This window comes from Dendrobates tinctorius, unplaced genomic scaffold (genome assembly GCF_039654945.1).
Source record: "Dendrobates tinctorius isolate UK_male_01 unplaced genomic scaffold, ASM3965494v1 ptg000058l, whole genome shotgun sequence".
Taxonomy (NCBI): domain Eukaryota; kingdom Metazoa; phylum Chordata; class Amphibia; order Anura; family Dendrobatidae; genus Dendrobates; species Dendrobates tinctorius.
In genome coordinates this window covers 16,985,471-17,010,643 of record NW_027361726.1, presented here as the reverse complement: position 1 = coordinate 17,010,643, position 25,173 = coordinate 16,985,471, and the positions used below count along the sequence as shown (strand labels likewise).

Here is a 25,173-nt window from a genome sequence, read left to right as displayed (position 1 = left end):
TTAAGTAAAGGGGTTGAACAAAGCCATTTTAATACAAAGCCTCATCATTTCAGGGGCTCAAAAGTAATTGGGCAAATTTACTTTCCAATAAGAAAAATGTCCATGTTTAATACTTTGCAGAGAATCCTTTACAACAATGTCGGCCTGAAGTCTGGAGGCCATGGCCGTCACCATCACTGGTCTCCTCCGGTGTTAGGCTTTGCAGCAATGACAGCCTTAAGTCAGGAGGGCATGGCCGTCACCATCGGTGGTTTCCTCCTGCGTGGTGCTTTGCAGAAATGACGGGCTGAGGTCTGGAGACCATGAACATCACCATCATTGGCCTCCTCCTGTGTGGGGCTTTGCAGCAATAACGGACTGAAGCCTGGAGGCCATGGATGTCACCATCACTGATGTCCTCCGGTGTGAGGCTTTGCCACCTTTACTGCAGTGACTACAGTTATCGCTTGATCTGGCTCTTTCTGCCTTCAGTTTTGTCTTCAGCCGGTTAAATGCGAGATCTGGGGATGTCTCGGCTATTGAAGAAATTTCCACTTTGCTTTCGCAGGATATTTTGGGTCATTGTCCATCTGTCCTGTGAAGCGTCGTCCATCAATCTTGCTGCATTTAGGCGAATCTAAACAAAAAGTATCACCCTGTACACACAGGATTCATCCAGCTACTTCTGTCTTCAGGCATACCATCAATAAACACTAGTGACTCCGTGCCATTGGAAACCATGCATGCCTGTGCCATCTCACGGCCTCCGCCATGTGTTACAGAGGATGTGCCGAGGATCAGGAGCCGCTCCAAGCCTTCTTCATCCTTCCTTCTTCCCATTATTCAAGGACAGGTTGATCTTAGTTTTGCTTTTCTAGACCTGGGCGGCTTCTTTAAATGTTTTTTGGTAATGTCTAATGCAGCTTTTCTATTTTCCAGCTGATTAATGGTTTGCATCTTGTGGTGATCTGTTTTTGCTCTTATGAAATCTTCTCTTTATGGAAGACTAAAGGCCCTTTTACATTTAGCGATGCACCAGCGATCCGACCCGGTCAGGATCGCTGGTGCATCGCTAAATGATCGCTAGTGAGCTTCCACACAGGAAGATCTCGCAGCGATACAGCAGACGATACTTACCATTCACACACAGCGATCCTGACGTCCTCCCGCCCGCCTCCACGCGTCGCTCGTCGTCACAGCAGGAAGTCTCAGCAGGAAGCGCCCGACGAGAAATTCGAGCCGGACATTCTCGCGCGATCAGTGATGGACCGCGGGAGAGCCGGTCGGAGGTAAGTATCACACATAGCGATATCGCTAGCAATATCGCTATAACGTCACAAAACCAGTGACGTTTTAGCGATATTGCTAGCGATATCGCTTAGTGTAAAACCCCCTTTAGATACTGAGACATAGACTTCTTGGAGTGAGTTCTTGACATGGGTGCATTTTATGAAGAGATTGTTCTTCACCATGGGAAGGATTCTGTGATTATCCATCACTTTAGTCTTCCATGGACGTCCAGATCTTTTTGAGTTCCCGAGCTCATCAGTGCGTTTATTTTGGGGGGTAGAGAGGATGTACCAACCTGTTGATATGACCGCAAATAACATTTCTGCTATCTCTCCGATAGATTTCTTCTTCTTTTTTTCAGACTAATGATGGTCTGTCTCTCTTCCATTGAGAGAGAGCTCCTTTGTCCGGATGTTGTGGGTTCACAGCAGCAGCTTCCAAATGCAAATTCCACACTTGGAATCAGATCCAGACCTTTTACCTGCTTAAATGATGATTAACGAGGAGATAGTCCATGTGGCCTATTAAATAGCTTCTGGGATACTTGTCAAGTTAGTTTTGGTCCCTTTAAAAAGAGGCAGCAACAAGAGCTGTAATTCCTAAACCCCTCCTCCAATTAGGATGTGAAGTCCATCAAATTTAAGCTGACATCCGTCACTTTAAGCCCATATTGATTGTAGAACTGGGTCTGGAATATGTTTTGGTAAACAGCTAAAATGACAAAACTTATGTCACTGTCTAAATATTTATGGCCTTAAGTGTACGCACAGTATTAAAGTGTCATCCCCACCCTCCATATATCCACTGTACCGCACATGCATCTCATACATCACCACGTACAGCCAGTAGTAATGCACCACTATTGCTCCAGTACTACAGACAGTGCAGTCCTTACACTGTACTGATGTGAAATGCCCCATATACAGTGCAACCCGAAAACCGCTAACATGTATCCAACGCACCCCCTAGAGGCCCCAGCCCAGCATCCCTCTAGAATACAGTAGCCCCCCAGCACTACATCCCCTAGATCACAGTAGCCCCCAAGCCCTACATCCCCCTAGAACAGAGTAGCCCCCAAGCCCTACATCCCCCTAGAACAGAGTAGCCCCCAGCCTTGCATCCCCCCACAACACAGCAGCCCACCAGCCCTGCAGCCCCCTAGAACACAGCAGCCCCCCAGCAACACAGCAGCCCACCAGCCCTGCAGCCCCCTAGGACACAGCAGCCCCCCAGCCATGCATCCCCCAAGAACACAGCAGCCCCCCAGCCCTGCATCCCCCAAGAACACAGCAGCCCCCCAGCCCTGCATCCCCCAAGAACACAGTAGCCCCCCAGCCATGCATCCCCCAAGAACACAGTAGCCCCCCAGCCATGCATCCCCCAAGAACACAGTAGCCCCCCAGCCATGCATCCCCCAAGAACACAGTAGCCCCCAGCCCTGCATCCCCCAAGAACACAGTAGCCCCCAGCCCTGCATCCCCCAAGAACACAGTAGCCCCCAGCCCTGCATCCCCCTAGAGCACTGTAGCCCCCCAGCCCTACATCCCCCTAGAACACAGCAGCCCCCAGCCCTGCATCCCCCTAGAACACAGCAGCCCCCAGCCCTGCATCCCCCAAGAACACAGTAGCCCCCAGCCCTGCATCCCCCAAGAACACAGTAGCCCCCAGCCCTGCATCCCCCAAGAACACAGTAGCCCCCAGCCCTGCATCCCCCAAGAACACAGTAGCCCCCAGCCCTGCATCCCCCTAGAGCACTGTAGCCCCCAGCCCTGCATCCCCCAAGAACACAGTAGCCCCCAGCCCTGCATCCCCCTAGAGCACTGTAGCCCCCAGCCCTGCATCCCCCAAGAACACAGTAGCCCCCAGCCCTGCATCCCCCTAGAGCACTGTAGCCCCCAGCCCTGCATCCCCCAAGAACACAGCAGCCCCCAGCCCTGCATCCCCCTAGAACACAGCAGCCCCCAGCCCTGCATCCCCCTAGAGCACTGTAGCCCCCAGCCCTGCATCCCCCTAGAGCACTGTAGCCCCCAGCCCTGCATCCCCCTAGAACACAGCAGCCCCCAGCCCTGCATCCCCCTAGAGCACTGTAGCCCCCAGCCCTGCATCCCCCTAGAACACAGCAGCCCCCAGCCCTGCATCCCCCAAGAACACAGCAGCCCCCAGCCCTGCATCCCCCTAGAACACAGCAGCCCCCAGCCCTGCATCCCCCTAGAGCACTGTAGCCCCCAGCCCTGCATCCCCCTAGAGCACTGTAGCCCCCAGCCCTGCATCCCCCAAGAACACAGCAGCCCCCAGCCCTGCATCCCCCAAGAACACAGCAGCCCCCAGCCCTGCATCCCCCTAGAACACAGCAGCCCCCCAGCCCTGCATCCCCCAAGAACACAGCAGCCCTGCATCCTGCAGATCACCCTGGGGGTCTCTGGCCGGTTCCGCACGCTATCTGCTGTAGTCCCGGGGTCACATACCTGGAGGCTCCGGGCTCGGGGCAGCGGGACCGGATTTGAGCGGCGGCGCAGACAGGAACCTCCCGTCCTCCTGACACTGAGCGCGGACTGGAGGCGGTGACTGCGCGGCATCTATATAAGGGCACAGCGGCGCCGGCAGGGGCGGCACGTGATTAGCGGGCACCGGCTGCCGGCTCCGTCCTGCACATCGCTGGTGCCGCTGCTCTCCTACAGGGCTATGGAGGTCCTCCTGCCATGTTACACTGTGCACACCGAGCGTTATCTACACAGGCAGGCTGGGCATGTTATCAGAGGGACGAAAGCTGCTGCCAGACCCGACTGACACATTTCAGACCCCTCTGTCCCCCAAAGACCCCCAGGCCGGCACTTCCCAGCGCTGCTGCAACTGATTGACAGGATGAGGCCTGTCAATCACCTGCATCAGGGCTGGCAGAGCCGGCCTGGGGCACCACCAGACTAGCCTGTGCTGGGCAGAGCCGGCCTGGGGCACCACCAGACTAGCCTGTGCTGGGCAGAGCTGGCCTGGGGCACCACCAGACTAGTCTGTGCTGGGCAGAGCCGGCCTGGGGCACCACCAGACTAGTCTGTGCTGGGCAGAGCCGGCCTGGGGCACCACCAGACTAGCCTGTGCTGGGCAGAGCCGGCCTGGGGCACCACCAGACTAGTCTGTGCTGGGCAGAGCCGGCCTGGGGCACCACCAGACTAGTCAGGGCTGGGCAGAGCCAGCCTGGAGCACCACCAGACTAGTCTGTGCTGGGCAGAGCCGGCCTGGAGCACCACCAGACTAGTCTGGGCTGGGCAGAGCCGGCCTGGAGCACCACCAGACTGGGCTGGGCAGAGCCAGCCTGGGGCACCACCAGACTAGTCTGGGCAGAGCTGGCCTGGGGCACCACCAGACTAGTCTGTGCTGGGCAGAGCCAGCCTGGAGCACCACCAGACTAGCCTGTGCTGGGCAGAGCGGGCCTGGGGCACCACCAGACTAGTCTGGGCAGAGCCGGCCTGGGGCACCACCAGACTAGCCTGTGCTGGGCAGAGCCGGCCTGGAGCACCACCAGACTAGCCTGTGCTGGGCAGAGCCGGCCTGGAGCACCACCAGACTAGTGTGTGCTGGGCAGAGCCGGCCTGGAGCACCACCAGACTAGTCTGGGCTGGGCAGAGCCGGCCTGGAGCACGACTGGGCTGGGCAGAGTCAGCCTGGGGCACCACCAGACTAGTCTGGGCAGAGCTGGCCTGGGGCACCACCAGACTAGTCTGTGCTGGGCAGAGCCGGCCTGGAGCACCACCAGACTAGTCTGTGCTGGGCAGAGCCGGCCTGGAGCACCACCAGACTAGTCTGGGCTGGGCAGAGCCGGCCTGGAGCACCACCAGACTGGGCTGGGCAGAGCCAGCCTGGGGCACCATCAGACTAGTCTGGGCAGAGCTGGCCTGGGGCACCACCAGACTAGTCTGTGCTGGGCAGAGCCGGCCTGGAGCACCACCAGTTTAGTCTGTGCTGGGCAGAGCCGGCCTGGAGCACCACCAGACTAGTCTGGGCTGGGCAGAGCCGGCCTGGAGCACCACCAGACTGGGCTGGGCAGAGCCGGCCTGGAGCACCACCAGACTAGTCTGTGCTGGGCAGAGCCGGCCTGGGGCACCACCAGACTAGTCTGTGCTGGGCAGAGCCGGCCTGGAGCACCACCAGACTAGCCAGTGCTGGGCAGAGCCGGCCTGGAGCACCACCAGACTAGTCTGGGCTGGGCAGAGCCGGCCTGGAGCACCACCAGACTAGTCTGTGCTGGGCAGAGCCGGCCTGGAGCACCACCAGACTAGTCTGGGCTGGGCAGAGCCGGCCTGGGGCACCACCAGACTAGTCTGGGCAGAGCCGGCCTGGGGCACCACCAGACTAGTCTGGGCAGAGCCGGCTTGGGGCACCACCAGACTAGCCTGTGCTGGGCAGAGCCGGCCTGGAGCACCACCAGACTAGCCTGTGCTGGGCAGAGCCGGCCTGGAGCACCACCAGACTAGTCTGTGCTGGGCAGAGCCGGCCTGGAGCACCACCAGACTAGTCTGGGCTGGGCAGAGCCGGCCTGAAGCACCACCAGACTGGGCTGGGCAGAGCCAGCCTGGGGCACCACCAGACTAGTCTGGGCAGAGCTGGCCTGGGGCACCACCAGACTAGTCTGTGCTGGGCAGAGCCGGCCTGGAGCACCACCAGACTAGTCTGTGCTGGGCAGAGCCGGCCTGTAGTACCACCAGACTAGTCTGGGCTGGGCAGAGCCGGCCTGGAGCACCACCAGACTAGTCTGGGCTGGGCAGAGCCAGCCTGGGGCACCACCAGACTAGTCTGGGCAGAGCTGGCCTGGGGCACCACCAGACTAGTCTGGGCAGAACCGGCCTGGGGCACCACCAGACTAGTCTGTGCTGGGCAGAGCCGGCCTGGGGCACCACCAGACTAGTCTGGGCTGGGCAGAGCCAGCCTGGGGCACCACCAGACTAGTCTGGGCAGAACCGGCCTGGAGCACCACCAGACTAGTCTGGGCTGGACAGAACCGGCCTGGGGCACCACCAGACTAGTCTGGGCTGGGCAGAGCTGGCCTGGGGCACCACCAGACTAGTCTGGGCAGAGCCGGCCTGGAGCACCACCAGACTAGTCTGGGCTGGGCAGAACCGTCCTGGAGCACCACCAGACTAGTCTGGGCTGGGCAGAACCGGCCTGGGGCACCACCAGACTAGTCTGGGCTGGGCAGAGCTGGCCTGGGGCACCACCAGACTAGTCTGGGCAGAGCCGACCTGGAGCACCACCAGACTAGTCTGGGCTGGGCAGAGCCGGCCAGGAGCACCACCAGACTAGTCTGTGCTGGGCAGAGCCGGCCTGGAGCACCACCAGACTAGTCTGGGCTGGGCAGAGCCGGCCTGGAGCACCACCAGACTAGTCAGGGCTGGGCAGAACCGGCCTGGGGCACCACCAGACGAGTCTGTGCTGGGCAGAGCCGGCCTGGGGCACCACCAGACTAGTCTGGGCAGAACCGGCCTGGAGCACCACCAGACTAGTCTGGGCTGGACAGAACCGGCCTGGGGCACCACCAGACTAGTCTGGGCTGGGCAGAGCTGGCCTGGGGCACCACCAGACTAGTCTGGGCAGAGCCGGCCTGGAGCACCACCAGACTAGTCTGAGCTGGGCAGAACCGGCCTGGAGCACCACCAGACTAGTCTGGGCTGGGCAGAACCGGCCTGGGGCACCACCAGACTAGTCTGGGCTGGGCAGAGCTGGCCTGGGGCACCACCAGACTAGTCTGGGCAGAGCCGGCCTGGAGCACCACCAGACTAGTCTGAGCTGGGCAGAACCGGCCAGGAGCACCACCAGACTAGTCTGGGCTGGGCAGAACCGGCCTGGGGCACCACCAGACTAGTCTGGGCTGGGCAGAGCTGGCCTGGGGCACCACCAGACTAGTCTGGGCAGAGCCGGCCTGGAGCACCACCAGACTAGTCTGGGCTGGGCAGAGCCGGCCTGGGGCACCACCAGACTAGTCTGGGCTGGGCAGAGCCGGCCTGGGGCACCACCAGACTAGTCTGGGCTGGGCAGAGCTGGCCTGGGGCACCACCGGACTAGTCTGGGCAGAGCCGGCCTGGAGCACCACCAGACTAGTCTGGGCTGGGCAGAGCCGGCCTGGGGCACCACCAGACTAGTCTGGGCTGGGCAGAGCCGGCCTGGGGCACCACCAGACTAGTCTGGGCTGGGCAGAGCTGGCCTGGGGCACCACCAGACTAATCTGTGCTGGGCAGCTTGGATCGGTTGGATAAAATAGGAAAATGTTTGTAAAAACAAGGAACCTGGCAATAATACGTCATTATAAATCCTTCCCATTCCCAATAACGGAGGGCTATTTAGTGTACAGCTCATTGCTCGGTCACCAGGAAGGAGCACACAATGGCAAACTCTCCGTTTTACAGTCTGTACTCTTCGCTCTGAAGGTGCCCGGATCCAATAAAATCAGACAACCCCTGTAATCAGCGATCCTAGAAATGTCCCACATCCCTTTTGTGTTCCCACTGTAGTCATTTTCCATGAGATCTATCCACAGAAGGACCACCCCTTTAAAAGTGCTGTGATTGGGGCAGAAAGTTTGCATTTGGTGAACGGTCCAGAAGGCTGATGGCCAGGAGTGCCCTGGTGAGCTGGAGGCCAGGGGCACAGTGCAGGTGAGGCTATGGATGGCACGGACAGCTGCCAGTCTACAATGAGCCCTGGCGCTCTGCCAGCCTCCCCAGTGGCTTCATCTGGAGTGTGTTGCTCTCTATAAATAACAAGGCCATAAACGCCCGGCGCTCAGGCTGTATCGGGTGTCACCGTTTCTAGGGTGGTGGGAACCCTGCAATGGCCCCTGGGCAAACCATGGCAGAGGCGCCCACCATGGGAGAAATCCTGGAGGCGTCTTCTGGTCTGAGCCATGCACATTCTTCCCTGCAGCACGCGGGCGGTTTGTTATTTTGAATTTGAATCATTTTGAACCATACCCTCAGACTGACAGTGGGAGCTTGTGATCGTTACCTCCGACTTCTGGGCAGAAGCTGCGATCAAAGAATGGCGGAGCGACCTTGGGAAGAGCGGGAGACGGCGGCGGGTAAGTATATTACTATAGGGCAGGGAAAGTGCACTCCATTCACCACCACTTCATGGTGAAATAGAAAACTGCTGGAGTGGCGCTTTACTAATTTATTGAAAGCTCATGATTGAAACTGACCCAAGAGGCGCTCCACGTGAGACCTCACAGCAACGTATACTTACAAGTCTGTGCTAGTGTGTATTTACCGGGCTTACAGTCAGTATGTAGCAAAATCCTTGTCTTTATACTCCAAATATATCACTATTAGCGACGAGCGAGCACGCCCGTGTGCGGAGTCTTCGGCGTGCTCTAATATGGTTGAGTCCCTGCGGCTGCTTGTCTCGTGGCTGTTAGACAGCTGCAACACATGCAGGGATTTCCTGTTTGCTAGGTAATCCCTGCATGGGTTGCAGATGTTGAACAGCCACGAGACAAGCAGCCGCAGGGACTCAATCAGAAGACGCTCTGATAACACTCGAGCATGCGCAGATAACACCTTATCCAAGCATGCTCGCTCATTATCACTAGAAATGCTCTTTCTTCTTGTGGACGGTACGGCTCCTCATTGATCCCCTGCACCACACACTACTAAGGCCTCTTTCACACTTCAGTTTTTTGCATCAGTTATAATCCGCCAAAAAGGCAGACAAGTGGATCCGTTCTAAACTGATGTGAACGGATGGCACAGGATCCGTTTTCAGACGGATCCTGAAAATGAAGAAATTTAAAGGAATCGCTGGCCGGGGGAGGGGGGAGGGGGGAGAGAGAGAGAGAGAAATTCGGGTTAAATCAGTGTTTGCATGATCCGCCAGAGAAAAAAACGTTACAAGCTCCGTTTTGAAATTTTTGAGGATGGTGACGGACAGCAACTTTTGGCGGATCCTCACAAAAAACGGATGCAACGGACAGCAATCCGTCACAATCCGCCATTAATGCAAGTCAATGGGAAAAAAACGGATCCTCCAAAAAAAATTGAGGATCCGTTTTTTTTCAAAACCTGGCGGATTGTGACTGATTGTAAAAAACGGAAGTGTGAAAGAGGCCTAATGCACCTGCCGGGGCAGTAAAATCAGGAGCGGTTATAGGTCCAGGGACGTAGAACTACTTTGTCAGAAGTTTTTTCCTGCTGCAGCTCTGTCTCTATGATTATCACTGGTCTCTGCTCTGATCAGTCTTCTCACCCCGATCAGAGCAGAACGGTCATGGACAGTGAAGCGCTAGCGACCATGATGACAGCTGATAAGTGACAACTCCAGTCTCCAGCAATAAGAGATGAGTCACCTGCACAGTCTCTTAGTAGTGTGCTGTGGAGTGACGGAGTGCCGCTAGGAAGCCGGGAGCTTGTGGCGACTTTCACGGGGAATTTGTCTACCGCGCACACCCTTTGTATTACAGCGGCTTTACCTAGAAAGTTTTTTTAAATTATAATTTAGGCCACGATCAGTATTTGTAAGCCAGAACTAGTAGTGGGTGAAACATGCAGACGTGGTGATGAGTTTCTGTTGTACCCACTGCTGGTTTTGGCTTACAAATACTGATGTAGAATACAGACCAAATGCTGAAGATGTGCTCACATGTTTTTACATGCAATATATAAAAATGTAAAGTGACTTTTGCTGACTGGCTCCTTACAATCCATCTCTTCTGAGTTGCCTCCTCCTTGGTGATACCCCTCCACATTGTTGTTGCCTCCTCCTCGTTGCTGTTGACTCCTCATTCTTGTTGCCTCCTCCTCTTTGCTGATGCCTCCTCATTGTTGATGCCCTTCCTCATTGTTGTTGCCCCTCACATTGCTGTTGCTTCCTCCTCATTTATGCCCCTCCTCATTGTTGACGCCTCCTCCTTGTTGTTGATGACCCTCATCATTGTTTCCTCCTCATTGTTGATGCCCATCCTCCTTGTTGTTGCCCCTACTCATTGTTGTTGTTGTTGCCTCCTCGATAATGCCCATCCTCCTTGTTGTTGCCCCTCCTCATTGTTGTTGCCTCCTCCTCGTTATTGCCCCTCCTCATTGTTGTTGCCTCCTCCTCATTGTTGTTGCCTCCTCCTCGTTATTGCCCCTCCTCATTGTTGTTGCCTCCTCCTCGTTAATGCCCCTACTCGTTGTTGCCCCTACTCATTGTTGTTGCCACCTCCTCATTGATACCCCTCCTTGGATTAGCGCGGCACTTCCTGGATATTACTTTTGCATCAATGTTTGGGCCGCTCACAGTTCTTGATCCTCTCTCCCTGTGGTAACTTTCTACAAAGCTTGTGCTTCTTCACCACAGCCAGACAGAAAAAGAAAAGCTGCAGTGTAAAGCAATCTCTAAGGAGACCAAAAATATATTTCAGCGTTTTTGGCGTACACCGACCGAGGGGAAATTTCTTCAGTGACCCAGACAAATTGCAGATCACAGCAGAACACGGATGGAGTAAAAGATGAAGGAGCTGCAGATCGTCAGGACTCTTGAAAAGCTGGGTGACCGCTGATACTTAAGCTGATAGACAATGATGACAGCTGCCGTATAAACACAGGAACAAGACCATATGATCCAACTCCAAACAAATACAGGGTGAATGTGACGAGTGTGGCAGATAACAGATTTCTTCTCCTCAGGATCCGGGCCCATGAATATTACGGCGAGACAGCCATATGTAATGAGACTCATCACAGAAGATTTCCCTTTTTTTTTTTTTTCCTTACTTTGTTTGCATTTCAAGATAATTGCTAGCTGTCAATGAATGAGGAATATTACTTTGGTCATGCTCTAAACTGAGGCTTTGTTATAATTCAGATAATTCTGTGCATGGTGCAAATATCACAAGCACAAATCTATGCCCTGATACACTGTAGCAAACTATCAGCCCCAAAACCAGTATTCCAGCTCACCCAACAAGGTCCCCAGTGGGCTCAGCTGCAACCTCCCACTTCTCAAGTGTGCCCGCTCCTGACCTACCATAGTGTAGCAGGTCAGCGACTAGTTACCTTTCCAATAATGCATGCGTAGCAGTCATACAGCGCCACCTGGTGGTCGATGCATAAAGCTGCTCAGACCACAGTTGAATATACGGATTACTGCTAGCAGGGGGCAGAAAAAAAAAACACCTAAAAACTCAATCAGGAAACAGCTCAGGTCTGTCACACAGGTCAGTTGTGGAGTATTAATAGGGCGAGGATATCCACACACAGGGATGTTAGTAAAGGCTGTCAGCACTGCAGACCTGTGACATACTAACAGGCTGAAAGATTAGACAGTATTTCATATGGGTGTAGTGTCCTACCATCAAATAAGGGCAAGAAATGGGTGCATAAATGACTCAATTTTCTCACTGACTTGTCATATCCCACCCACCCCCACTAGGGTCTCCTCTGTACCGAACCTCAAGATGCCACACAAATTATGTACCGCAGCATCTAAGAGGTTAAAGCGATAGCTACCTTCTATCGTAGTAGGAACACACAGCACCAATATGATAGGTACAGTGGGTATGGAAAGTATTCCATTCCCCTTTAAATTTTTCACTCTTTGTTTCATTGCAGCCATTTGGTAAATTCAAAAACGTTCATTTTTTTTCTCATTAGTGTACACTCTGCACCCCATCTTGTCTGAAAAACAGAAATGTAGAAATTTTTGCAAATTTATTAAAAAAGAAAAACTGAAATATGACATGGTCATAAGTATTCAGACCTTTGCTCAGTATTGAGTAGAAGCACCCTCTTGAGCTACTACAGCCATGAGTCTTCTTGGGAATGATGCAACAAGTTTTTCACACCTGGATTTGGGGATCCTCTGCCATTCTTCCTTGCAGATCCTCTCCAGTTCCGTCAGGTTGGATGGTGAATGTTGGTGGACAGCCATTTTCAGGTCTCTCCAGAGATGCTCAACTGGGTTTAGGTCACGGCTCTGGCTGGGCCAGTCAAGAATGGTTACAGAGTTGTTCTGAAGCCACTCCTCTGTTATTTTAGCTGTGTGCCTAGGGTCGTTGTCTTGCTGGAAGGTGAACCTTCGGCCAAGTCTGAGGTCAGGAGCATTCTGGAAGGTTTTCATCCAGGATATCTCTGTACTTGGCCGCATTCATGTTTCCTTCAATTGCAACCAGTCATCCTGTCCCTGCAGCTGAGAAACACCCCCATAGCATGATGCTGCCACCACTATGTTTCACTGTTGGGATAGTACTGGGCAGGTGATGAGCAGTGCCTGGTTTTCTCCACACATACCGCTTAGAATTATCACCAGAAAGTTCTATCTTTGTCTTATCAGACCAGAGAATCTTATTTCTCATAGTCTGGGAGTCCTTCATGTGTTTTTTTTTTAGCAAATTCTGTGCAGACTTTCATATGTCTTGCACTGAGGAGAGGCTTCCTCGGGCCACTCTGCCATAAAGGCTCGACTGATGGAGAGCTGCAGTGATAGTCGACTTTGTAGAACTTTCTCCCATCTCCCTACTGCATCTGTGGAGCTCAGCCAGAGTGATCTTGGTGTTCTTCTTCACCGCTCTCACCAAGGCTCTTCTCCCACGATTGCTCAGTTTGACTGGACGGCCAGGTTTAGGAAGACTTCTGGTGGTCCCAAACTTCTTCCATTTAAGGATTATGGAGGTCACTGTGCTCTTAGGAACCTTGAGTAATGCAGAAATTATTTTGTAACCTTGGCTAGATGTGTGCCACAGTTCTGTCTCTGAGCTCCTTGGGCAGTTCCTTTGACCTCATGATTCTCATTTGGTCTGACATGCACTGTGAGGTCTTATATAGACAGGTGTGTGCCTTTCCAAATCAAGTCCTATTGGTTTAACCCCAGTTTTCGGTTTTTTGCTCCCCTTCTTCCCAGAGCCATAACTTTTTTATTTTTCCATCTATATGGCCATGTGAGGGCTTACTTTTCGCATGACAATTTGTACTTTTGAAAGACATCTTTGGTTTTAGCAGGTCACGTACTCAAAATATCTCACACGTTGTTTGTTGTTTTCACTAGGTTCACTAAATGCTAAAACTGACCTGCTCTTGTGATTCTCCAGGTCATTACAAGTTCATAGACACCAAACATGTCTAGGTTCATTTTCATCTAAGTGGTGAAAAAAAAATTCCAAATGTCTGCTAAAAAAAAAAAAAATTATGCCATTTTCCACGACCCGGGATTGGGCGATGGCTTATTTTTTGCGTGCTGAGCTGACGATTTTAAGTATACCATTTATGTGCAGATACAATCTTTTGATCGCTAGTTATTGCATTTTAATGCAATATGTCCCGGTGACCAAAAACCTGTAATTCTGGAGTTTTGATTTTTTTCACGCTACGCTGTTTAACCTGATTTGCTACTCCTTTTTTTTTTTTTTTTTTGATAGATCGGGTGATTCTGAACTCTGTGATACTCAATATGTGGATGTGATTTTTTTTATTGTTTAATTTTGAATGGGGCAAAAGGGGGGTGATATATACTTTTATATTCTTACAATTTTTTTTTTTTTACTTTTGTCATGCTTCAATAGTCTCCATGGGAGGCTAGAAGCATCCACAACTTGCTCGGCTCTGCTACATATAGGCGATGAGCAGATTGCCTATATGTAGCAGAATTACAGCATTTCTATGAGTACCGACCACTGGGTGGCGCTCTTACCAATCTGGCATCAACCACCATAGAGATCTCTAGGAGACCTCTGGTAGTTAAGCCAATGCATCGTTGACCCCCAATCACGTGACTGGGGTCGGCGTCGTTTGACAGCGGCATTTAACTAGTTAATAGGCACGGGTGGATCGCAATTCCACCTGCGTCTATTGTCCGGCTTTGATGCGTGCTCACCGCCGGAGCCCTCATCAAAGCGGGGGATCTGACCTTGGACTATCCCTTCCAAGGTCAGAAAGGGGTTAATTAAACACAGCTGGACTCCATTGAAGGAGTAGAAACATCTCGAGGATCACAAGGAATTGGACAGCATGTGACTTAAATATGAGTGTCTGAGCAAAGGGGCTGAATACTTCTGACCATGTGATATTTCAGTCTCTATTTTAATAAATTTGCAAAAATTTCTACATTTGTTTTTTTTCAGTCTAGATGGTGTGCAGAGTGTACATTAATGAGGAAAAAAAAACCCCTTTTTGAATTTACCCAATGGCTGCAATGAAACAGAGTAAAAAATGTAAAGGGGTCTGAATACTTTCCATACCCACACAGAGGTAACATAAGGTTAAGATTCCCTGGAGAAATAGCACCACTGTTATCCAAAGGTACAGCACTAAACTGAATGTAATCCAAGTAGTCGTGTAACGCCATCCGCCAGCAACATGATACCCACTGATCAGTCTGAGGGCGGCACTGCTGTAAAGTCAATCTGATCCCAAACCATGAAAAAGATCAAACACAAGAGACGACAAACCCCCAGTCACACAGAAAACGAGATGGGAAATGTGAAGTTTATTTTAGTCTGAATACAAAAGATTACTCCAGAGTTGCACTCACTATTCTGCTGGTACAGTCACTGTGTACATACATTACTGATCCTGAGTTACATCCTGTATTATACTCCAGAGTTGCACTCACTATTCTGCTGGTACAGTCACTGTGTACATACATTACATTACTGATCCTGAGTTACATCTTGTATTATACTCCAGAGCTGCACTCACTATTCTGCTGGTGCAGTCACTGTGTACATACATTACATTACTGATCCTGAGTTACATCCTGTATTATACTCCAGAGTTGCACTCACTATTCTACTGGTGCAGTCACTGTGTACATACATTACATTACTGATCCTGAGTTACATCCTGTATTATACTCCAGAGCTGCACTCACTATTCTGCTGGTGCAGTCGCTGTGTACATACATTACTGATCCTGAGTTACATCCTGTATTATACTCCAGAGCTGTGCTCACTATTCTGCTGGTGCAGTCACTGTGTACATACATTACTGATCCTGAGTTACATCCTGTATTATACTCCAGAGCTGCGCTCACTATTCTGCTGGTGCAGTCACTGTGTACATACATTACTGATCCTGAGTTACATCCTGTGCTATACTCCAGAGCTGTGCTCACTATTCTGCTGGTGCAGTCACTGTGTACATACATTACTGATCCTGAGTTACATCCTGTATTATACTCCAGAGCTGCGCTCACTATTCTGCTGGTGCAGTCACTGTGTACATACATTACTGATCCTGAGTTACATCCTGTATTATACTCCAGAGCTGCGCTCACTATTCTGCTGGTGCAGTCACTGTGTACATACATTACTGATCCTGAGTTACATCCTGTGCTATACTCCAGAGCTGTGCTCACTATTCTGCTGGTGCAGTCACTGTGTACATACATTACTGATCCTGAGTTACATCCTGTATTATACTCCAGAGCTGCGCTCACTATTCTGCTGGTGCAGTCACTGTGTACATACATTACTGATCCTGAGTTACATCCTGTGCTATACTCCAGAGCTGTGCTCACTATTCTGCTGGTGCAGTCACTGTATACATACTGTACATTACATTACTGATCCGGGGTTACATCCTGTATTATACTCCAGAGCTGCGCTCACTATTCTGCTGGTGCAGTCACTGTGTACATACATTACTGATCCTGAGTTACATCCTGTGCTATACTCCAGAGCTGTGCTCACTATTCTGCTGGTGCAGTCACTGTATACATACTGTACATTACATTACTGATCCGGGGTTACATCCTGTATTATACTCCAGAGCTGCGCTCACTATTCTGCTGGTGCAGTCACTGTATACATACATTACTGATCCTGAGTTACATCCTGTATTATACTCCAGAGCTGCACTCACTATTCTGCTGGTGCAGTCACTGTGTACACACATTACTGATTCTGAATTACATTCTGTATTATACTCCAGAGCTGCACGCACTATTTTTTTCTTGCATTTGTGGCATCCTGGATTCCTGTAATAGAAAATGACTGTCAGTAGTCATACATAGTAACAACATATAACAGCATTACACATTTGCATTTAAAGGAACATGACACCTTTTTGCATTTCATAAAATACATTGCCTCCCGAGTCCCCTGTACAGGCTGCTTCGGCCGGTGGGCATCCTTGTGGCGTCTGTTCCTCCTCTCTGCCAGTAAATGCCATTCACTAGCCCTGACTGATGTGGACGATGTGTGGCACCAGCGCACTTTGCTCTGCCCTACTCTGGTCAAAGCCAAAACAGAGCAAAAGGACTTCAATGCGCATGTCTGCAGTAGGGCAGAACAAAGTGTAATGGTGCCACACATCGGCCCTGACTGATGTGGACTGAGGATGGCTATTACTGGCAGAGAGGAGGAACAGACGCCACAAGGAGGACGCCCACCGGCCCGGAGCAGCCTGTACAGGGGACGCGGCAGGCAATGTAATCATTTATAAAATGCAGAACAGCAGAAAAAGGTGGTGATAGTTTCTGTGATAGTAAAACGCTGGTGTCAGGTTCCCTTTAATACATCAATAATACAGGCATCAATTAGACTGCTGCTGCAGTATTACACACACGTGGCAGTGTAGATGGCAGGACGTGTCACAGGGGCAGTATTACATACACACTGGTGGCATAGACGACAGGATAATTGCCGCAGGCTCAGGGGCGCGCGCGCGCACCTACACCGTGAGCGACGCAGGCTCAGGGGCGCGCGCGCGCGCACCTACACCGTGAGCGACGCAGGCTCAGGGGCGCGCGCGCGCGCACCTACACCGTGAGCGACGCAGGCTCAGGGGCGCGCGCGCGCGCACCTACACCGTGAGCGACGCAGGCTCAGGGGCGCGCGCGCGCGCACCTACACCGTGAGCGACGCAGGCTCAGGGGCGCGCGCGCGCGCACCTACACCGTGAGCGACGCAGGCTCAGGGGCGCGCGCACCTACACCGTGAGCGACGCAGGCTCAGGGGCGCGCGCGCGCACCTACACCGTGAGCGACGCAGGCTCAGGGGCGCGCGCGCACCTACACCGTGAGCGACGCAGGCTCAGGGGCGCGCGCGCACCTACACCGTGAGCGACGCAGGCTCAGGGGCGCGCGCGCACCTACACCGTGAGCGACGCAGGCTCAGGGGCGCGCGCGCACCTACACCGTGAGCGACGCAGGCTCAGGGGCGCGCGCGCACCTACACCGTGAGCGACGCAGGCTCAGGGGCGCGCGCGCACCTACACCGTGAGCGACGCAGGCTCAGGGGCGCGCGCGCACCTACACCGTGAGCGACGCAGGCTCAGGGGCGCGCGCACATATACCATGAGCGACGCAGGGTCAGAGTCAGACAAGTGTGACGGTGTCGCAGGGTCAGTGTTTAGCAGGCCTCCTCGCCCTGTAAATAACATCTGGCTGCGTTGCTCTGTCTGTCGGCGGATAGATAATAACACAGCTCGTCATTACCTCCGTGGCCACAGACGCTGCTGTGTGAGGAGCATAGCGCACCGCCGGCCTCTCCCGCCTGGGTGTCTCGGCCTCCTCACATGTTGCTCTATGCAGCTCCGAAGGCCTCGAGTACAATGAGCGCGAGACCGGAGAGGATGCTGCAACGCACGGAAACCACACAGCCTCCACCAAGATGGCGGCACACCCGCACTCACCGTGCTCCCTCACCATCATGGCACCCAGACTGCTACTGAACTGACTGAGGCAGCAGGACGCGCGTACAAGACGTCTTCTGTGAACCCCGCCCTTCACATGACGTCACGGTCACTTATTGGTTCTTTATAGTAACAGACACATGCTGTGTCCAATACACGCTCGAGATGCTTTCGCTCAATGAAGATGATACGGTGGGCGTGGTTATGTGGTAACGGAAGCCCCATTGGGTCAGAAAGTTTTGGCGAGAGGTTGTCGCGTGTGAGTGACGTGTGTAGGTGTCAGTCATGAGCTGGTGCGTGTCCCGAGTGTCCGCTGCCCTCCGGAGCTCCGTGGTCCGCCGCCTGCTCAGCGACAGCAGCGTCTCCCGGGAGCACCTGGAGGGGCTGGTGAAGAAGGACAAGGTAGTGGTGTTCATGAAGGGCTCCCCGGCGCAGCCCCTGTGCGGCTTCAGTAACGCGGTGGTGCAGATCCTGCGGATGCACGGGGTGGACGAGTACGCGGCCTATAACGTGCTGGAGGACCAGGACCTGAGGCAGGGTGAGTGCTGGAGGCTCAGTGTGTACATTGTGTGCGCGGGGGAGGGCCTGACTGGGGGTGATTGTGTGTAGGGGAGGGGCCTGTGTATATGTGTGTGTGTATGTATATATATATATATATATATATATATACACACACACTATATATCCTATATATATATGATATATATTGGTCAGTACAGACCAAAAGTTTGGACACACCTTGTCATTCAAAGAGTTTTCTTTATTTTCATGACTATAAAAATTGTAGATTCACTCTGAAGGCATCAAAACTATGAATTAACACATGTGGAATTATATAATTAACAAAAAAGTGTGAAACAACTGAAAATATGTCTTATATTCTAGGTTCTTCAAAGTAGCCACCTATTGCTTTGATTTCTGCTTTGCACACTCTTGGCATTCTCTTGATGAGCTTCAAGAGGTAGTCACCGGAAATGGTTTTCACTTCACAGGTGTGCCCTGTCAGGTTTAATAAGTGGGATTTCTTGCCTTAAGGTACTGTCACACTTAGCGATGCACCAGCGATCCCGACCAGCGATATGACATGGTCAGGATCGCTGGTGCATCGCTAAGTGGTCGCTAGTGAGCTGCCACACAGGCAGATCTCACTAGCGACATCGCAGGGGTCGGGGGTCGCTACTTACCTGTCAGACGAGGCGATCCTGACGTCCTCCCGCCCGCGTCGCTCGCCGGCGCACAGCAGGAAGCCCAGCAGGAAGCCGACGACGAGAAACAGTCCAGGACGTTCTTGCGCGATCAGCGATAACCAGCGGGGGAGCGGTTGGAGGTAAGTATCAGACACAGCGATATCGCTAGCAATATCGCTATAACGTCTCAAAATCAGTGACGTTATAGCGATATTGCTAGCGATATTGCTAGCGATTTTGTTTAGTGGGACAGGCCCTTTATAAATGGGGTTGGGACCATCAGTTGTGTTGTGCAGAAGTCTGGTGGATACACAGGTGATAGTCCTACTGAATAGACTGTTAGAATTTGTATTATGGCAAGAAAAAAGCAGCTGAGTAAAGAAAAGCGAGTGGCCATCATTACTTTTAAGAAATGAAGGTCAGTCAGTCTGAAAAATTGGGAAAACTTTGAAAGTGTCCCCAAGTGCAGTGGCAAAAACCGTCAAGCGCTACACAGAAACTGTCTCATGAGGCCCGCTCCAGGAAAGGAAGACCAAGAGTCACCTCTGCTGCGGAGGATAAGTTCATCCGAGTCACCAGCCTCAGAAATCGCAGGTTAACAGCAGCTCAGATTAGAGACCAGGTCAATGCCACACAGAGTTCTAGCAGCAGACACATCTCTACAACAACTGTTAAGAGGAGACTTTGTGCAGCAGGCCTTCATGGTAAAATAGCTGCTAGGAAACCACTGCTAAGGACAGGCAACAAGCAGAAGAGACTTGTTTGGGCTAAAGAACACAAGGAATGGACATTAGACCAGTGGAAATCTGTGCTTTGTTCTGAGGAGTCCAAATTTGAGATCTTTGGTTCCAACCACCATGTCTTTGTGCGACGCAGAAAAGGTGAACGGATTGACTCTACATGCCTGGTTCCCACCGTGAAGCATGGAGGAGGAGGTGTGATGGTGTGGGGGTGCTTTGCTGGTGACACTGTTGGGGATTAATGCAAAATTGAAGGCATACTGAACCAGCATGGCTACCACAGCATCTTGCAGCGGCATGCTATTTCATCCGGTTTGCGTTTAGTTGGACCATCATTTATTTTTCAACAGGACAATGACCCCAAACAAACCTCCAGGCTGTGTAAGGGCTAGTTGGCCAAGAAGGAGAGTGATGGGGTGCTACGCCAGATGACCTGGCCTCCACAGTCACCAGACCTGAACCCAATCGAGATGGTTTGGGGTGAGCTGGACCGCAGAGTGAAGGCAAAAGGGCCAACAAGTGCTAAGCATCTCTGGGAACTCATTCAAGACTGTTGGAAGACCATTTCCAGTGGTCAAGAGTGTGCAAAGCAGTAATCAAAGCAAAAGGTGGCTACTTTGAAGAACCTAGAATATCAGACATATTTTCAGTTGTTTCACACTTTTTTGTTAATTATATAATTCCACTTGTGTTAATTCATAGTTTTGATGCCTTCAGAGTGAATCTACAATTTTCATAGTCATGAAAATAAAGAAAACTCTTTGAATGAGAAGGTGTGTCCAAACTTTTGGTCTGTACTGTATATAAGTGTGGTGGGGGAGGGGGCCTGTGTGTGTATTTGTGGGGTGGGTACCTGTGTGCGGGGGAGGGGGTCTGTGTGTGGGGTGTGTACTTGTGTGCGGGGGAGGGGGTCTGTGTGTGTGGGATTGTGTACCTGTGTATTTGGGGGGGAGCTGTGTTTTTGTGGGGTGGGTACCTGTGTATGTGGGGGGAGGGGGCCTGTGTGTGTATTTGTGGGGTGGGTACCTGTGTGCGGGGAGGGGGCCTGTGTGTGGGGGGTGTGTACCTGTGTGCGGGGGAGGGGGTCTGTGTGTGTGGGGTTGTGTACCTGTGTATGTGGGGGGGGGGCGCTGTGTTTGTGTATGGCGCCTGTATTTTCCACTGTGGCCTCCGCATTATGTGCAGTTCCTCCAGGGGCCGACGCTGCGGTGTTATATAACCATATAATGTGCAGCTTCTTATAAATTGTATAGCTCCTGTTTAGTCCTTGTATAGTCGGCAACAGCTCCCAACACAAGGTGAAGGTCACTGTGCCCACCACTAACAGACTATTCCCCTAACCCTGGTCTTTGCAGTGCACTGACCCCGCACAATGATGCCGGCGCAGTTTGGTGACACCGTTGAGCCTGCTGAGCTCTCAGACACCGGCTCATTGGTGGAGGAGCAGCCGTCGGCCTCCGCTTTCATCTCTATCCCAAAGATGCAGCAACCCATGAAATTAAGATGTGCAGAGGGTGGCCACATGAGCAGGATGTTTCCATCTCTATGGCTGACTGTGGCCTACTGGGCACCTTTAGCCTGGGTCTGCCCATAATGAGGATTGTTGTGACCATCATATCTCCAGAAAAGCAACTCGCTAATGTACAGGAATCCCTGGAGTTCTCAGTGCAGAAGCATTATAAGTGGGGCTGATATCAATCGCCCATACACATCAGACCCGTCAACATCAGCTGGGTCTTCCAACATTAGTCCAATGTGTATGGGGGCCTTAAAGTGTCTGATATCAGGGAGCAATAGCCATGAGATGTAGTGTTGTCTGTAACTTGTGCAGTGCCAACAGCTCCTAATCTCCCAGATCTGAAAATAATGGTGATTGTGCAACTTTATCACTGACAGAGCTAAAAGGTGCCCTCCCCCCACGTGGTCAGTGCTGGAAAGTTATCCTCACTGCTGTCCATATTTGTAGAGGTTGTTTTTCCTTTTTTCAGGCCTGTTTCCAGGGGTCCCGACCAGAGTCCTCTTCTCCGGATTCCATATTTGTAAGGGTTTTTACTCTTTTCTGTCCCTTACCTGGGGGGTACTAAGCTGGGTTCTCTTCTCCAGTGCCTGTATTTGTAGGGGTTGTTTCCCTTTTCTGACCTGTATATGGGGGTCCTGAGCAGAGTCCTCCTTTCTTCTGCCTGTATTTGTAGGGGTTGCTTTCCTTTTCTGACCTGTATACGGGGGTCCCAAGCAGAGTCTCCCTCTCTTCTGCCTGTATTTGTAGGGGTTGTTTTCCTTTTCTGACCGGTATACGGGGGTCCCAAGCAGAGTCTCCCTCTCTTCTGCCTGTATTTGTAGGGGTTGTTTCCGTTTTCTGACCGGTATACGGGGGTCCCAAGCAGAGTCTCCCTCTCTTCTGCCTGTATTTGTAGGGGTTGTTTTCCTTTTCTGACCGGTATACGGGGGTCCCAAGCAGAGTCTCCCTCTCTTCTGCCTGTATTTGTAGGGGTTGTTTTCCTTTTCTGACCGGTATACGGGGGTCCCAAGCAGAGTCTCCCTCTCTTCTGCCTGTATTTGTAGGGGTTGTTTCCGTTTTCTGACCTGTATACGGGGTTCCCAAGCAGAGTCCTCCTTTCTTCTGCCTGTATTTGTAGGGGTTGTTTCCCTTTTCTGACCTGTATATGGGGGTCCTGAGCAGAGTCCTCCTTTCTTCTGCCTGTATTTGTAGGGGTTGTTTCAGTTTTCTGACCTGTATACGGGGGTCCCAAGCAGAGTCTCCCTCTCTTCTGCCTGTATTTGTAGGGGTTGTTTTCCTTTTCTGACCTGTATACGGGGGTCCCAAGCAGAGTCTCCCTCTCTTCTGCCTGTATTTGTAGGGGTTGTTTTCCTTTTCTGACCTGTATACGGGGGTCCCAAGCAGAGTCTCCCTCTTTTCTACCTGTATTTGTAGGGGTTGTTTCCCTTTTCTGACCTGTATATGGGGGTCCTGAGCAGAGTCCTCCTCTCTTCTGCCTGTATTTGTAGGGGTTGTTTCCCTTTTCTGACCTGTATACGGGGGTCCTGAGCAGAGTCTCCCTCTCTTCTGCCTGTATTTGTAGGGGTTGTTTCCCTTTTCTGACCTGTATACGGGGTCCTGAGCAGAGTCTCCCTCTCTTCTGCCTGTATTTGTAGGGGTTGCTTCCCTTTTCTGACCTGTATATGGGGGTCCTGAGCAGAGTCCTCCTCTTTTTTTTTGCCTGTATTTGTAGGGGTTGTTTCTCATTTGCTACGTTTTGCGCTTGTTGCTGTAAATATCCTGACAGTTAATGTTACTAATTAGGTGCTTGCACTGAATGGATAATATGTGGTAATATTTCCATGGCTCTGATCCTCTTTTTGGGAGGTGTCCCCTTGCCTCTGCCCTTGACATTCTCCTACTTGTCTCCATGTAACACTGAATGGGTTCACATGATACAATGTAACAACACAGATTGTCCTTAAAGGGGACATAACCTATAAATCTCCCTTTTGAAAAAGAGGTGTTCAGTCATTTGTACTGATAATCATACCACCAATGTTTGTAAGGGTGGGCTTCCTGTGACGCAGCTGACACGTGGCTGAGCACGAGTTTCCCTCACATTTCAGCACTCCTTTACCACCACCAGCGGACTTGGCGTTCTACGTTCAGCAGCTGAGATGCAATTAAATCATTATATTTCTGTACTGAGTCTTTCAACGACTCATTTTCCAGATCTCTGCTTGCTGTCAGTGAATGCAATCAATCATTGCTTCCAGATCTTGGCTTAGCTTTATTGTGCTGCTGATCTCACAGAGCTGCAGTGCTGGTACTATAACGCTGCACATGTTGCTATTGTGCCCACCATGGATTTAGTGCAATGCTTCCTGGAAAGGGGGATGAGCTATAAGAGTGTAGAGCTATGGGGTCTGGGAGGCATTACCTGCTGTGGCTGATAGAGAACAATAGATTGCCTTAGCGTTTTGGATTTGCAGACCTTTTTAATATGGAATTTGTAAGATGAACCTCTTCTTCTTTCTGTCACAGGGGTGAAGAATTACTCCAACTGGCCCACCATCCCACAGGTGTTCCTGAACGGAGAATTTGTGGGGGGCTGCGACATCCTCCTACAGATGCACCAGAGTGGAGACCTGGTGGAGGAGCTGAAGAAGCTGGGGATCCGCTCCGCACTATTAGACGCAGAGCCGAGCCAAGAAAAGAAGTAATGGGGGAGCTCCGCCTGCGCTGTGAACTATTTATATGGACCCTCCCCTGAGGAGGCGACCTGTCCCGTCCGCATCGGAGAAGCCTTATGTTTTATGAACTGTTCAGCCGTGGAGTCAGCAGGAGACAAAGCTCACATTCTTACAGGGCAGGTCCATGCTTTATCTGTAGAGAAGGAATGTCTGGATACTGACCGGAGGGGATGTAAGGAGTGCACTAGATGCAATTAAAGTATAATTATCTAGAATTATCCGCAGCCGTCCTGTGTCGTGTCTACAGACGTTGTCGTGTCCCTTCTTCCCACACTGAATTCACTATGCTACCTCCTCCCATTGTTTTATTGCACATTTTACTGAAAGAGTTAATCCTTTATGGTCAGGGTGTAAGGGGGGTCTCACTGTGATTGGACTCCAAGAAGAGCAGAGAGAGGGAGCGGGGGCCACTGGGTGACCTAAAAGACCAACTCTGGAGCGAGTGATTATGGCTCCTCGAGAAGCGACATTTTTTTTCCTCCACATCTCGCTCTGTGACTTGGACTTATGACCCTTTGGTCGCTTCTCTACTTCAGTCTGGGGCTTCTGTATTAGTCTGTACAGCCACATAATGTACATTGCAAATCTGACAGCCACTATTGAGACCCCGGCTGCCAGTGCATCCTGCTGATAGTCTTTAGTCAAGTTGATGGACTGAAACAGGGGCCCCATACTTTGAACAGTGTTGGATGCCATTGTCTTTACTGATTTTGGCATCTAAGGGGTAAAATGTCATTTACAGCTGACACCAACTGCTCAGAATATGGGCTCCGTGGGAAAGGGATATTTAAAGGGAATGTCCCCATGCCTAGTTGGGATGTAAATATCTAATGAAAAATAGGGCTGTCACATCCTGAGAGTTATCCCCATTGTGGTGGTCTCTAATCTACCGCAACCTGTATTATAATATTTTTATGGCGCCAACATATTCCACAGCGACAGATCTTGACGAATGGGGGAAAAAACAGGTTTCCAGGAAACGTGGATGTGAGGAAAAGTCTGATTCGGGGACATGATGGATGGCTGCGCTTAAAACTGAGGATGGTGGGAATCAGATTATACAGATTAGCGCATTCCAGGGAACTGGAGCAGCACGAGGAAAGTGGAGGGAGGCTCAGATTGATGGACGGTGGGGGTCCTGCCTTTTACCCAGAT

General features: G+C 51.7%; 2 protein-coding genes, 1 long non-coding RNA gene and 1 other non-coding gene across 4 annotated transcripts in view; 1 reads left to right on the top strand and 3 right to left on the bottom strand.

The window, feature by feature from the left end:
- The window catches only part of SYNE3 (spectrin repeat containing nuclear envelope family member 3), a 75,916-nt gene extending 72,068 nt beyond the window's left edge, over nt 1-3,848 (bottom strand). Inside the window, exon 1 of the mRNA XM_073578056.1 lies at nt 3,735-3,848. The gene's annotated coding sequence lies outside the window, so the exon portion shown is untranslated. The remainder of the gene's footprint in view (nt 1-3,734) is intronic.
- Nucleotides 3,849-14,690: 10,842 nt separating this feature from the next.
- On the bottom strand, nt 14,691-17,904 carry LOC141092129 (uncharacterized). Its single transcript, XR_012232692.1, has 2 exons — nt 17,859-17,904; nt 14,691-16,200 (listed from the first exon to the last, which is right to left on the bottom strand). It is a non-coding gene; the product is annotated as an uncharacterized lncRNA (long non-coding RNA).
- LOC141092243 (small Cajal body-specific RNA 13) lies at nt 17,556-17,808 on the bottom strand. Its single transcript, XR_012232729.1, has one exon.
- A 189-nt stretch (nt 17,905-18,093) lies between the features above and the next one.
- Nucleotides 18,094-24,236, top strand: GLRX5 (glutaredoxin 5). Its single transcript, XM_073578050.1, has 2 exons — nt 18,094-18,396; nt 23,810-24,236. The coding sequence occupies exons 1-2, from the start codon at nt 18,144-18,146 to the stop codon at nt 23,986-23,988; spliced, it is 432 nt and encodes a 143-aa protein (XP_073434151.1). The 5' UTR covers nt 18,094-18,143; the 3' UTR covers nt 23,989-24,236.
- The last annotated feature ends 937 nt before the right edge of the window (nt 24,237-25,173 follow it).

Excerpts from the sequence above, each read along its gene's own strand:
- GLRX5 (XM_073578050.1), top strand. The coding sequence starts at position 18,144 with ATGAGCTGGTGCGTGTCCCGAGTGTCCGCTGCCCTCCGGAGCTCCGTG. Across the intron at positions 18,397-23,809 it reads GGACCAGGACCTGAGGCAGG|GGGTGAAGAATTACTCCAAC; the intron begins GTGAGTGCTGGA and ends TTTCTGTCACAG.